Source organism: Quercus robur, chromosome 4, assembly GCF_932294415.1.
Source record: "Quercus robur chromosome 4, dhQueRobu3.1, whole genome shotgun sequence".
Classification (NCBI taxonomy): domain Eukaryota; kingdom Viridiplantae; phylum Streptophyta; class Magnoliopsida; order Fagales; family Fagaceae; genus Quercus; species Quercus robur.
This window is the reverse complement of record NC_065537.1, coordinates 4056454-4071155: the sequence shown is the minus strand read 5'-3', so window position 1 is coordinate 4071155 and position 14702 is coordinate 4056454. Positions and strand designations below refer to the sequence as shown.

The window sequence follows — 14702 nt, the reverse complement described above, 5'->3', positions numbered from 1 at the left end:
TAGATATATCTAAAAGCAATAAATATTTCTAAATACTAATAAATATATTTACCAAAAATAAATTATAAAATATAAACCGACCATGTATTCTCAACACAGTTGTACGCTTGTGCAGCAATCCAGGAGACTTGCTATAAATAAAACTTGGGAAACTTATATGTTTTTGTGATTCTCATTGAAACCTAAACCGAAACCGAAAGCTCTACATAAAAGCATAGAACAACAACCCCAACAGCCTTGTTGTTGTTGTTTTTGTTTTTGTTTTTTCTGTGTGTATGTGAAAGAGACAGAGAGAGAGAGAGTCGTGGTCATGGAAGATGGAACGAAAGCCATAGCTGAGGCGAACATTAAGAGCAAAACGGAGCCTCTATTGCCACAGGAGGTGGAGAGAGACGACATGTCGTCTACTACATGGAGGCTCAATGTGCTAGACTTTCCTGCACTGCCTCCAAGAAAGGATGGTGATCATAGCTCCTTTAATCTGCGCCGCCTTCTTCGAACCCCAAGTAAACCATCTTCACAAATCTTTATGTATGTATGGTATTATTGATGTTATGTGCAATAAGGTATTTGCTTTTCTTGTTTTGTTTGCGAGTTTTAACGGTCGTGGCATATCAATATAGAATGAAGGGAAAGCTGTGTATTTTTTACTTTTTATTTTGATTCTTAGTGGTAAAGATTCAAGACCCAGAATTTATTTTTTCTCAAAGATTTTATTTGTTCAGAAAGTCTGGCACCAAGAGAGTTTTATAATAGCCATTAGCCAGACCATGTGGACCATGTCAATATAGAATGAAAGTTGTGCTCTTTATTCTCTTTTTTGGCTTCTTTCTGGGAAAGATTAAAGACCCCTTATATATATATATATATATATATATATATATATATATATATTTATATATATAAGAAAAAAGAGATGCTCTTTGTCCAATGAAAGCTGGTATTTGGGTTTTTAAACTGAGTTGACTCAGCCGAGTTATGGATTTCTTTGATGAATCTTATCTAATTTTTGGCTTTAGGGCCCAACTTAGATGCAATTACCTAGATGCATTATAACAATGAACCGCATGGTTAATTGTATTTGGGGATACATTTTCTTCAATGCATTGAACAATGAACCAAATTGATTGTCTATTGAAAGTTAACACTTTGTGCTATATAGTACTTGTATACAACCACATGTTTGAATTTAATTAGGGAAGTTAGAATATAGAATCAATTTAATTGGTGAACTTAATATACAGCACCTGCACCTAGTACCCATTTTTCAACTTTTTTGAAATAGTGTTGGTTAAAAAAGTTGTACTTTGAAAATTGCTACTAAAGAAAAAAGGCAGACTATAGAGAATATAGAGCTAATGAACTATAGAGAGTCTTTGACACAGAGTAATGGAGAAAAAGTAGTGAGTCCATGTGAATGTGATAATTCACTATCATAGTTGCACATGTCACCAAGTTGTTGCAAATTGTTGTAGGAAATTCAGTGGACCTAGAAGAACTGAAGGAACTATTCACTATTAATTTTACCTTTGGCTTAGAACTGAGCTGGCTCAGCCAAGTCACCGATCCGTATTACTTGGACGTTTCTTTTTCATGGTTGTGTTTTTCTGCCACTGGCCTAGGGGCCAAATGGCACACCCCTTAATCCTTCAAGGGAGTGGTCAGGCTTCACATTCTGAGTGTCATTCATTTTGGGAGATGGATCTTTTAGGTGCCCAGTGTATGGACTTAGGTGAGGATATGGTAATCTCTGTACCAAATGAATGTGTTTGTATTTTTTTTTTTTTTTTAATTATGTGGAAGTTTCTGTAGCTTAAGTTTTGGGCTCATTGTGTGGCACAATTTTCTTCAAACACAATATATGCATGTATAGTATTGAATACCTTTGGAAAAATTAATTATGACATGGAACCCATTTGTGAAATGGAATACTATGACGAGGATTGCTAATAAAAAACAAGATACATGCACACAGGTACTACATAATATATTTGTTTGTTATATCAAAGCATTCTATAAAAAGGGCTTCATCTATGCATGTGATGCATTCTTCTATCTGTAGCTTTATAAAGATAGCAATTCAAGCACTATGTATTTATAAGATTCATGATGCGTGTAGGTATCACATATGTGATGCATTCACTCTTTCCCAATAGCTTAGGAATTTGGAATAATTAGTCCAGCAGAAAATATTGACAGGAAACTAATGCTCTCTTTACACATTAAGAAAAATTCCCCGGGTCTATAATCAGGTAATGGTCCCTATTAGATGTCATTAAAGCCTAATACACTTTTAAGCCATGTGTTTTGTTTGTTCAGTTATTGATTGATATATGTTACTCATTTATAAATTATTGGCAAAAGGTTTTAAAAGATGTAAGATGGTTAATTAAGGTTGTTACAACATCCTGAAAAAAATTTGGAATCACTTAGGAATTCTTAAGAAGTATGACTCTGGTTTATGAATTGGCAAACTGCATAAAATAGTCGTAAAAAAGAAGAAGCAAAAAAAGTATATTAATATTTAACTCAATATTATTGGAAGGAAAATAGAAAGGCATTTTTATTCATTCAATTTAGGGGGAAAAAAATTAAACCTTCTAAGTTTTTTGTCCTATTCTATCAGAATTTGGCAACGGTTTTAGCTCAAGTAAACCCCCTCACCTTATAAGTTCTAGGTGGAAGGTATGGCCATGGGTTCAAGACCCATTGAGTGCATGTATAACTTACCAATAAAAAAAAAAAAAAAAATGGTGATTGTTTTAGCTTGTTATATAAATTATGCCTTAGTATGGTTGGTTGTGTTGAGTTTTGCACTGAAGATGTTTTGTCACAATAATAAATTTCACACTCAGGTTGAGAATATCTTCACAAATATATTGCAATTGGTTTCAGCCCAAGCAAACAAAGGAGTTCTGGGGAAAGAGAGAATTTTTTTATTGGTACTTGGAATAATCACACACACTTTGCTCTCATTTAAGAAAACTCACCGCTCTTTCTCTTCCACACTTTGACCTTTGCATTCGGTGGTGAAGTTTTATATAGAATGCCAAAGAGATATGCTTTCTTAACTTCTACTTATCAAAAAAAAGATATGCTTTCTTAACTTCCTTATCTAAACTGCTAACATAACATTACAAAAGGTTGAACACATAAAAGACAAAGGCCCATTCAACAAAAGAAACTCTTTCTTATCTACATTGTCATGCCAACGTTACTCTATCTGTTCCTAAAAATTTGAAATGTTAAAGGCAACAACTCATGTACTAAAGTGAGAAGTTGTCTCTTCATTAGTTGTAATCTACTGTCCTAACCTAACCTAGAAAAGACAAGCAGAACACGCTAGATAGAACATGTGCAATTCTACTTGATTTGGTTTTGTTCAGTGAAAGAATATTCAGAAAGTTTTTAAGAAAAAACCACTGGCTGCCAATGAGCTCTAGCTTAACTGGCACCTTCTCCCTTTATAAGCTTAGGTGGAGAGTGAGTTTTTGGGTTCAGGACCATCCAGTGCATGAGTAAATTACCAATTAAAAAAAAAACAAAGCACCGTCCGATTGCTATAGTTAGTGATGACTCTTATAGGGAGGTTGACCTTGTTGATTGCTATATGATTTTATTTTAATTTTTTCATTTTAAAAAATGATTAGAATCCCTCAGTCATCTGTGGATGACTTGAATTGGTTCAAAATTGGTGTATCTTAGTCCTTTAATCAGTTTTCATTAATGGGCTGGTTTTTCCAGTTTTGAGTAAAAATTGGTGTAATTTATACCTCCCATCATGATTTTAGATCGTCAAATGTAAGTTGTTTGTAGCAAAGAAATTTAATGGTCCTTATGCTGAAGGCATCGAATCTTGCTTAGGCATCCATATGTCGCAAACAAGCATTTATATGGAATTTTTCATTTATGTTCTCCAGCTGTTCTAAAAGCAGAAAATAGTCTCTGGTTGTCATGATGTCCCATATTTGCTGAAAATATACTAGTCTTTGATAAAGTAACTTTGTGATGTTGTCCTTCAAAATAGCTGACATGGAGCATCAAATCCAAAACTTAACTAGGGAATTTCGTGCAAATATGATCCTGAAACTATTGAATCTAATAAATTGATATTTGAAATGTTTACTCAATGTTGGACTATCCTGACTTAGTTATGATAACAACTACACTTGAATAAATAAATTGGAAAAAACATAAAACCATTGAAATTTTTGTGTTTGCAGTTTGAAGATATTTTATTCTTGTTAGATATATATTGGGGTCTTTGGATCTTCAATTTCACAAGGACATTCCTTACTTCCTGCACTTAAAATTTCTGAATGGTGGAGTTGGAAGGATTTTGGGAATAACCTCTTTCACATTCTTTAGAGATGATTTTGAGCAGGAGTAATTATGGATAACCTGACAGCTTTGAACTTCCTATTGGAGTTATGATAAGGCACTTCACATATTGCCTTTTGTTTTCAGTTGTTATGCTTAGGATTATAATCTAGGAAGCATGGGTACAGACATTGGTATGACATAGCGACACGAGCAATTTCTGAAAAATTATTACATAGCACAGCTGGTATGACACTGATACGACATCCTAAATGAAGTGTCTGTGCTTCCTAGGTTATAATCATAATCAATCAATGTTTTCTTAATCTTTAACAAACACTTATTAAAAAAAAAAAACGTTTTCTTAATATTTAACATATGTGATGTTTAGTTCTTTTGAAAAATGAAACATAAAAATTTGATGAATTTGGATGCTTTAATTTTCCCCGTTGTTCATATTAGTGATGAATGTAATGTGAACGTTGTACTCTTGACTGCAGGGAAACAAAGCAAGGTTGCTGACTATTACAAGAAACAAGAAAGGCTCCTTGAAGAGTATACTGAGATGGAGGCTATGAGTGAAATAGGTTTTGCTCCTGGAAGTCTAACAGAGGTTGGTAGTTCTGCAAAAAACTTTCATCTATTTCTTGTGATATTTTATGGGATTTGAGAGCTCTTTAATGTTTTTTTTTTTTTTTTTTTTTTGGGTATTTGCAACAAGCTTTTATTGAAATGAAAAGGGGAGAGGGAATATTTTTATCAAAAAGATTTTATTGATAAACATTCTTTTAATGCTTGTTTCTAAAGTCAAACATCATCAAGTTTAGAGGACATATTCACAAGTTTCATCCAAGATGGAGGCCATGCCCAACTTCTTTCTTTTGTTTTTGTTTTTTTTTTCCCCTTTTTTAAATTATTTTTCAAATGCATGTCCATTTTAGTGGTGTTAAATGGTAACTTGTGGAACAAAACAGGAAGGAAATTTCTCAGTTTGATTGCGGAAATCAATGACTACAATTTGTGTTCATGTTTTCCTTCTCTATGACACATATATCACCTTGTGTAATAAAAGTTTCAAGCTCCTTCCCCCACTCACCTCCCCCACACCCCCCCCCCCCACCCCCCCCACAAAAAAAAAAGATCTTCTCAACTAAATCTATCTAGTGTCCCGGGAAACAGAAATTGATTTTCTTTGTTGATCTACTTACACTTTCTCAGGATGAGATGAAGCTGCTTGCAAAGAGTGAAAGGATGGCCATCCATATATCAAACATATCTAATGTTGTGCTCTTTGCAGCGAAGATCTTTGCTTCTATTGAGAGCAGATCATTGTCGGTTATTGCCTCAACCTTGGATTCACTCTTAGATCTCTTGTCAGGTTTCATATTGTGGTTTACAGCTCATGCCATGCGAAACCCAAACCAGTATCATTATCCAATTGGAAAGAAACGGATGCAGCCAGTGGTAAGTCATCTAATCCAACAATTGTGAGGGTGCATTTGGAAATACCATAATGCATATTTAAACTTTATACTCTCCCTTCCTGCAATCAGTTTAATAAGTTTTACTGCCACAATAAAAAATAATCTTCTCTTTTCTGTCAGGCCATTATGATAACTTCAACTGAGTACAACAGAAAAGGCTACTGTTTTAGCTGCTTTAATGTTTTTGTATTTCATATTCTATTAAAATGAATATTCTGATAGATTTAAGTTGTTAAAGCTGATAATGAGAAGTCATCTGTAATTGGGTTAGTGTTGCTCCCTTTTCCTCATTTGGTTGCTCAGAATTTGTTGAAGAGAAATTTCGCATCTTAAACTGATTAACAAGTTAGCCCAAATAATTCAAGATTATATACTTTTCTTTTTTCCATTTCGCCAATATTTCTTCTGATGAATGAGGGAAATAGACTGCAATGCTTTTCCCATCATTACTGGTGTTGCCTCAGCTATATCTTATTCCACAAATGCTGGAGGGAGAAGAGACCCCTAATGGTGTTAGGCACTTAGGCTAGTTTTATTCTATTACTAGAAGCTTGAAATTAATGTAATAGACGTCCAGAGATTTCATTAGGTCATGCTTTAGAATCTCATTATGTTATTGAAATATTGAGCTTAGTGTGTTTGCCAAAAAAAGAAGTGGTTTTTGACAGAGTTTGCTACTTTGTTTTTAATGAGAAAATGCAAGTGACCCTAGGCTTTTTGCTTCTGCATATCAGGCAAAATGAAAAGATACTCTAGAATAGAAGCCTTTTTTTTTTTTTTTTGGGATAAAATGGAAAAGCAGTCAAACAATCTACTCTAAGGGGAATAAATGGCATTGATTTTGTGCATAGTTTTTGAATGTAGGTTCATGGGTGACTATGACTTATGGGGATGTGGACCCAAGGCATGCTAATAATCACATCAGATATGCCCAGACTGTGTTTGAATTTTTTGTTACAACACTTAACGCTATAACACAACAAATATTTTACTAATTTATATTGAGCATGCAGGGAATCATTGTTTTTGCATCAGTAATGGCAACTCTTGGATTACAAATACTGCTTGAGTCTGGTCGACAATTCGTTAATAAGGTATGCAATTTAATACTATTTTCTTCAACTTAAGGGCATATATGGTGGTGAGCACAGTTGGGCTCGTACACATGTTAACCAAAGTTGGATTTGAGAAGGGTTTGTAGATTAGCACCCTTCTTGATGTCTAGTCAAAACTCAGAGCTCCAAGGCTTCCTTAATTATTAGTGCTTTCGGATGACATAGGTTTTGAGGTACTATCCAAATGTATGAGATCCTAGTTAGATCACAGTCTTAGTTGGTGGCTGCAACACTTGTGCATGGTTGTTCTACAGTTCTAGTTTTGTAATCTTTTACAATATCAGTGATTAATATATTCTCCATTTCATATGCTGATTACAGTCTGAGCCTGAAAAGGATCCTGTGAAGGAGAGATGGATGATTGGAATAATGTGCTCCGTAACTATAGTGAAGTTTGTGCTCATGGTCTATTGTCGAAGATTTGAAAATAAAATTGTTAGAGCCTACGCACAAGATCATTTCTTTGATGTTATTACTAATTCAGTAGGTTTGGCAGCAGCTGTCCTGGCCATTCGATATTATTGGTGGATTGATCCTACTGGAGCTGTTATAGTGAGTTCATATGCAACTGATTTTTTTCCCCTTTTCCCTTTCCCCTTTTTTACTGTATGTTATATAATTGGGTTCAGCTACTCTTCAAGTTTTTAATTTTCTTTCTTTTCATAAAATTATCATAATTACGAGCAACCATGTTTTTCATAACAAAATATTGATTTTTTTTTGTCTATTATGTCTCTCATTTAAAAAAAAAAGGGGGGGGGGGGGGGTAAAATGCCACTCTTTGCCTTGACATGGTAGAATTCCTTTTTGGTAAATCTTCTTTTTCTGCATTTTGAAAATGGGGTGTTTGAAAAAGATATACCTACAAAAAGGAGAGCTTTTAAAAAGAAATTTTTTGAAATTTTCAAAACAGGTACAAGTGGCATTTGGATGGAATTTTTGTAGGCTTCTTGGAGTTGAACATTACTATATCTAATTATGATAATTTCTTGAACCTGTTTTGCAGATAGCATTATATACAATGAATACATGGACAAAGACTGTCTTTGAGAATGTATATGCACTAATTGGAAGGACAGCACCACCTGAATATTTGGCAAAGCTAACATATCTGATATGGAACCACCATGAAGATATCAAGCACATTGATACAGTACGAGCATACACTATTGGTACTCATTATTTTGTGGAGGTTGATGTAGTTTTGCCACATGACATGGTTCTGAACAAAGCACATAATATTGGCGAGACATTGCAAGAGAAGCTGGAGCAACTCCCTGAAGTTGAGAGAGCTTTTGTGCATATAGATTTTGAGTATACTCACAGGCCTGAACACAAGACCATGGCTTGATGACAATGATGGCAGTAGTATGGTCAGACCTCGGCCTTTCCAATGCACAAGGGCTTTCAAAAGAGGTGCTGATTCAGTTAATATGTGGCTCAATTTTATGTATTTTGCCAAACAGACTGAATAGAATTTTAACATCTTACGGTCTAGTATCATTAGACCGTTGATCTTCTGCTAATCCTTAATACCCAACCATTTTCCTTTTTATGTAAGGTGATAAAAGTTGGATATTTTATAAGATAAACTTGAGCTGCAAGCCCTCATTTTATTGTTTTTGTCGATTTAATTATATGGGAGCTATGGAAGCATTGACCTTCAATTTTACTTGGGAACTTCTTTAGTACTGCCACACTATTGATTCTCCATTTTGTGGCTGCCAAAATTGTTATTCTGCCACATGACTCGAAATGAGTGGGTAAGACTTTCTATTCTCAGGTGTGTTAAATCTTCTTCCAATTAGTCAGTATTGCAACAGCCGTTTAGGCTGCAATGTAACTGCTGCTAAATTATTCTATGGCCATATTAGTAAGGCTCAAAATGTTGGCTCTTTAAGCTTTGTTTTGTCAGAAATGTCTTTTTGTGTATTCAAGAGCAAGCCTCGGTTCACCTTTGTTAATTGGGTCTATATCCTACTTTGATATGAGGTTAGATTGAAGGGTCTTTCTTACATTGGTTTACTTATATATATTAAGGCTAGGTCTTCTCTCCACTTCAAATGTGAGACGAAATTATGGTTTGTGCCATCAAAAGTAGAGGCAAGAAAGAAGCAGTAAGTGCCTTTGTGTGTGCACCTATTGCTACAATTCGTTTGTTAAATCCTATTATTTGCTCGAAGTGTTTTAATATCTAGAGATCTTCTAGAGTTTTTTTTTGGGAATTCTAGTTCTTTAAATCTTCACCTTCTTGCATAATCATAAAAAAATTCTTTTTAAAGAAAAAAAAAAATCAAACTGAATTTTTTCTAGGTCAGTTATTAAGAAACCTAAATTGTACAAAATATAATAAAAGAGAACTTGAAGTCTTGAATATATTAGCATCACAAAAAAAAAGGGCAAATACATGAAATTTTACAATTTTCTTCTACTAACAAAATAAAAAAGCAAAAATGGACTGATAAGAGATAAAGTGAGAACTGAGAATGTTAAGATGAGAATAATGAAGTGAGAAAGTTTGAAAATGATGATGGAGAAGATAAAAATGGAGAGATAGAGGGATAGAGAATATACTATGGAAGTGGAGACACATCAAATTGATGTAGCAATTTAACTGGATTAATTAAAGTGAAAGAAAAATGGAAGTTTAACGGGATTAATTGAGGTGAAAGAAAAATGCTAAAAATACTACAAGTACTAAATAAAATTTACAAATTGATGTAGCAATGAATGTAATTAGTGAGTTTCAACCATTTAAAAAAAATGAATATTTGAATTTGAATTGTCTCTTTACGATGGGTGACATATCAGTTTGTAAGTTTAATGTAGTAAAACTTGTAGTAACTAACACTACTCAAGGTGATAGGAACATTGGTGGAGTGATGAAGTGGCACAATTTTAGCCTTCTATTATAAAAGGGAATGTGAAGGTTTAGAGTAATTTTAGATCCACACTTTTTACCACACATATTTTTACACTTATCTTATATGACAGATTGTGACTGGTTATTTGTTAATTTCACAGGGATCCACTTATTTTTCTCCGTTACTTATAACCTACCAAATTAGAGGTCCAAAAAGTTGTGATTATAGATTTTTTCGATAGTTTAAAGAAAAAAAAATTGGTTAAGCTATGATCTTATCCTCTAATGGTTCATGTGAGATGTCCCATACCCACATAGAAAGTGATAGCTATGAGGAGTGAAAATGTGAAATGCATGACTTTTGGGGAGCATACCCAAGGCATGACCAGCTCACCATTTCAGGGTGTGGCTTGAGTGGTAGGAATTCTTGTACCACTTCTTATATATGATACTTGCATGAGTTGAGAAGTTCGAATAGTAACGCTTCAACGAATGTGTTGTACTCATAATGATAATTTTATTAAGGTCCGGTTGTATACATGATATTATCCTTATAGTCACCTGATATAGGATTGATGAATCCACACTGAAGACTTGATTTTATTTTATTTATTTAAAGGGCCTTACTTTATAACCTAAAAAAAAAAAAAAAAAAATTTGAAGAAAGAAACTTTTTATTTTTTTTATAGGATTAAAGAAGAAACTTTAAAACTTGAGAGTTGAGAGACATACTGATCTAACATATGCAAGACTAAAGTAATAACTTCTGACATATTGAAGAAGTTGTACAGAGGTCTTAACAACAATCTTGTAAATGGTCTAAATATCTTTACCAAGATATATACGTCCAAAAAGTTGAAATATCTCCATCACCATTGTCGACAAGGTCCAAATGGCCACCATTCATTATCAGGTGGGGCCAAACATAACCGAGATACCAAGCAAAGTACTCCTCACCAGTAGTCACCACCAAGCCAAAAATTCCTAATTCCTTTACAAATGGTGCAGATCTTATCGTCACCTTAAAGTTCCAATGGTCATACAAAGAAGCATAATATATTCGATTTCAAAGTCAAGAACCCATGACCTACTATATTCGGTTTGGTTGACGATTTTGTTCCAGCACAGATATACAAATACCTTTTGTTCGAGTTCGTAAAATTAATTTTATCTTAGATTTTATCTATAGTTTTATATATCTGCTCCTATAAATTTATATGATTCAAAACATACAAAAATTGGCCTTTTTAAGTCTAAGGAATTTTTTTTTTTTTTTTGAAGGAATAAGTCTAAGATAATTAAATGATAGTTGTGCACTCGTATCATGCCATCCAACGTTTGACCTTCTTATTTTTTTTTTTTAGAAACAAAGACACGCACAAGGAAGGGAGAAAATGATTCTAACACAAGTTTTGACTTTGTTAACCAAAAAAAAAAAAAAAACGTTTGACTTTGGTGGCAGCAACATATACCACCAGACATCATGGTTCAAGAAAGTTTGGTGCTTAGGAGTATTATTTTCAACAATTATTATTACCTTTGATAAGTAGTTGGTTTTATTATTATTTTTTAGTTGAGAAATTGGTTTTATTATTTTTCAAGAAAGAAAAATTGTCTGTGTACAACTTTGCATGGTTATGGTAGATTTTTTTTTTTAGTATACATCTAATAGATTTTGAATCCAAGCAATCTCCAGAGTTCGAGTCAGCCCAAGTCCAACTGATAAAATTTCTTGTAGATTAGGGGGATTAATTGTTGTTTTGTCCTTATGATAAAGAATAATTATTTGTAGAACAACATTTGAAGTCTTATTCATCTAAATTAATCAATCTATCTTAAATCTATCTTATTGTTACAAGATGAAAAACTATCATATTTATCTCACAAATTCTAGGATCATACCATTTTCCACACCATTTGCTATAATTATCATATAAGGCTGACAAATCACAAAATCTCGTTAGGCAACAATAGAATACATATTGGCACAACAAACTATATTCCTTCCAAAATCAAATTTTAAAATTTTAGTATTCTCATATACATATTGTCACAACAAACTAGTTTTAATTTGACATAAAATACATGTTAACTAAAACTGTTTCGATTTTAGATGAAATACAAAAAAATTTCGTACAAAATATAGGTCCATCAATTTACACAAATTTCCCATTTAAAAATCTATTTTCATGCTTAACAGTATAATTTTGTACTACACTAATATTTTCAAAATTTTCCCTTTACTTACTTAACTATCCAATTCACTTTCACCTTTGATCAGCTTGTTCCACAGATTTTCACTATCTATTAATCGGCATGAATGTACTGCAACTCTAGAGAACTCTACCCCGCGACGAAGAGAGGGACTGGGAACTAATGGACAAAGAAGGATTGAGTACACCCCTATACCATATTGGTACAAATAGAATAGCCTATTTATACAGAATGGTAAAGGGGCTCCTCTATGATCATAGAAATGAATATAAAAAATGAAACAATATTTTGTCATTATAGTTCTAGGCGTCTAGCCATCACATAGTCTATTATTCCCTTGATGCTGCAAAACATAAATGATAAAGTCTGGACAAAATATTTGAACAATGATATGTGCGTAGATGATAAATTGGTTGTGAACTGACTTAGACAAGTATAATTATATAGTAACCATAAAGAACCTTTTTCCCATTAGCGTGGTGACAACCCATGATCTGTGGGCATAGAGACTAAAGAACCCAAAAGGGAAAGATCCTACCCCCTTTAACTGCATAAAGAACCCAAAATTATAACTGTATTCTCTACTGTTTCCCTTAAACTTGGGCCATTTGTCCCCCTTTTTTCTTTAACCCCCCTACCCCCTCTCTCTTGGGCTATGATCCTTTTGTTTATATACCCATTACCTCAATGGAGCCAGTTGAATGTTGGGATCATAAATAAATATAAATAAAGCTTTTGCTATTTTGTTTACTATTTTGTTCTGTAGTTTTCTGAACTATGTACTTGCAGTTCCATTTGCATTTGTTTTGAGTTCTTATTCTCTAATTTTTATCACCAAGTAATAGATTAAATTTCTTTTTCTTTTTCTGTTTTTTCCTTTTTGTTTTTGATAAGTGCTGCAATAACTTTTCTGAATGAACATGCTATGGAACTGGCCTATTTGCTGAAAAAATGTCACTGATCTTTGTCATCACATTCATATTCATATTCATATTCATTTTCATTTATCAACAAACAAACTTGCTTCTGCAATAAACTGTGACCTGCAGAAAACTGTCCGACCCAGCTCTATTCAACTTGAAGTGGCTGGATTTGAAAGCAAAATTAGTTGGCAATGGATTGATCACTAGCAGAAAATGTTTCAAAGAAGGATTTAACTCTTCGGGTTCAAAACGAAGGTAGAACTTAAGAAATTCATAAAGACCCAAACCAACATCAGTACTTTAATATATCAATGCACCCAATAGAACTTAATATTTCAAAAGATTACAAAGGAATGCTGTCTCACAAGCCACAACCAATATCAGTACTTTAAATCAAAAACCCCCTTTCACATCCAACAATAAACCCAAACCAGACCATAGAAATGGAAAATGGAGAGGGAGAGAGAGGTATATATTGCACCTGGGAGATATATATTGCACTTGGGAGAGGGAGAGAGAGGTATGGACACAGTGATAGAGAGGTAGATTCGCCGGTGAAGATTCAGGCCTGGTTTAGTGTTCAATCACGCAGTGTTCTTCTTTAGTTCTTCGAACACGGATTGTGGTGCCATGGAGCTAGTTCGCTGGGGATGGAGAGGGAAGTGAAAATGAGAAGAGGCTGAGAGAGGGAAGTGAGAAGGGGGAAAAATTTCAACAAAAAATTTGGGGAAAAATGAAGTGGAACAGGAGAACATGGTTTTAAAAATCGGTACGGTGAAAGAACCGGAAAAGATACTGATTACCGGTTTCTTGGTCCGATTGGGGTCCGACCGATGGTCCAACCGGTGACGTCATAAATAATTTAATTAATAATTTTTTAAATTATATAAATAAATAATGATGAATATATTTTATTTTTATAATGTTAATAATTTTTCACAACTTATATAATAAATATCATTTAAATATTAAAGGTAACTTACTATAGTTGTTCACAAATATAGTTAAAACTTTAAAAGAGGCACATACAGGCTAACACAGATACAGCTACAAGACTTTCTAGGCTTCACCGAAAATGGAAAAGAGATAATGAATAAATAAATAAAAAGCCCACCCCCAGCCATTACTAACCATCAACACCCACCCACTTTTTGACTTTTATGACATGCATTTACTTCTCCCAAGTCCCAAGACTCACAGCCTTTCCAGCCTTTCCACTTTTCTAATAGAAATCCATCTGAATCCAAATTCCCATAAGGCCATAGGTCCTCTCCTTCGTCTCTCTCTCTAATCTATCTCTCCCTCTGACCTTTTTTGCCAAGCCCGTCCATCACTCCATCTCTCTGCAATATATCAATTAGCAATAGTTCAAACTTCAAACCAAAATACCTTCCTCCACCCTTCTCATGTTGCCTCTCTTAGACTCTTACCTCCTCCCCAAATTTTATTTTACCCACAGATTTAAAAGTTTCATTCACCAACTCTTATTTATAATATATCTAAGATTCTCAAAATGAGGAAGAAAAATCGTTCATTCCCATCATTCACAGTAACAAAGTAACTGCTGCACCAATGAGAGAGGCCGAATGGGGAAGAAATCAAGAGAAACAAAGTCATTTTCTCTGTATTTTGCAAAACCGGTTCAACCATACCGGTTTCCGGTTTTACGGTTGAACCGGCTGGTTTTTATTATTTACCGGTTTTTAGGCTATTTTTGGTTTTCTGTCATAACCGGACCGGATTGAAGGCCGGTTCCCAGTTGAATCGGTCGGACCGGCCGGTT

At 33.9% G+C, this 14702-nt stretch overlaps 1 protein-coding gene across 1 annotated transcript in view; it reads left to right on the top strand.

The window, feature by feature from the left end:
* The first annotated feature begins 295 nt into the window (after window positions 1–295).
* The window catches only part of LOC126720384 (metal tolerance protein 10-like), an 82097-nt gene continuing 67690 nt past the window's right edge, over window positions 296–14702 (top strand). Inside the window, exons 1-2 of the mRNA XM_050422809.1 lie at window positions 296–506; window positions 4821–4933. Coding sequence (XP_050278766.1) covers window positions 311–506; window positions 4821–4933 — 309 coding nt within the window. The 5' untranslated portion in view covers window positions 296–310. The remainder of the gene's footprint in view (window positions 507–4820; window positions 4934–14702) is intronic.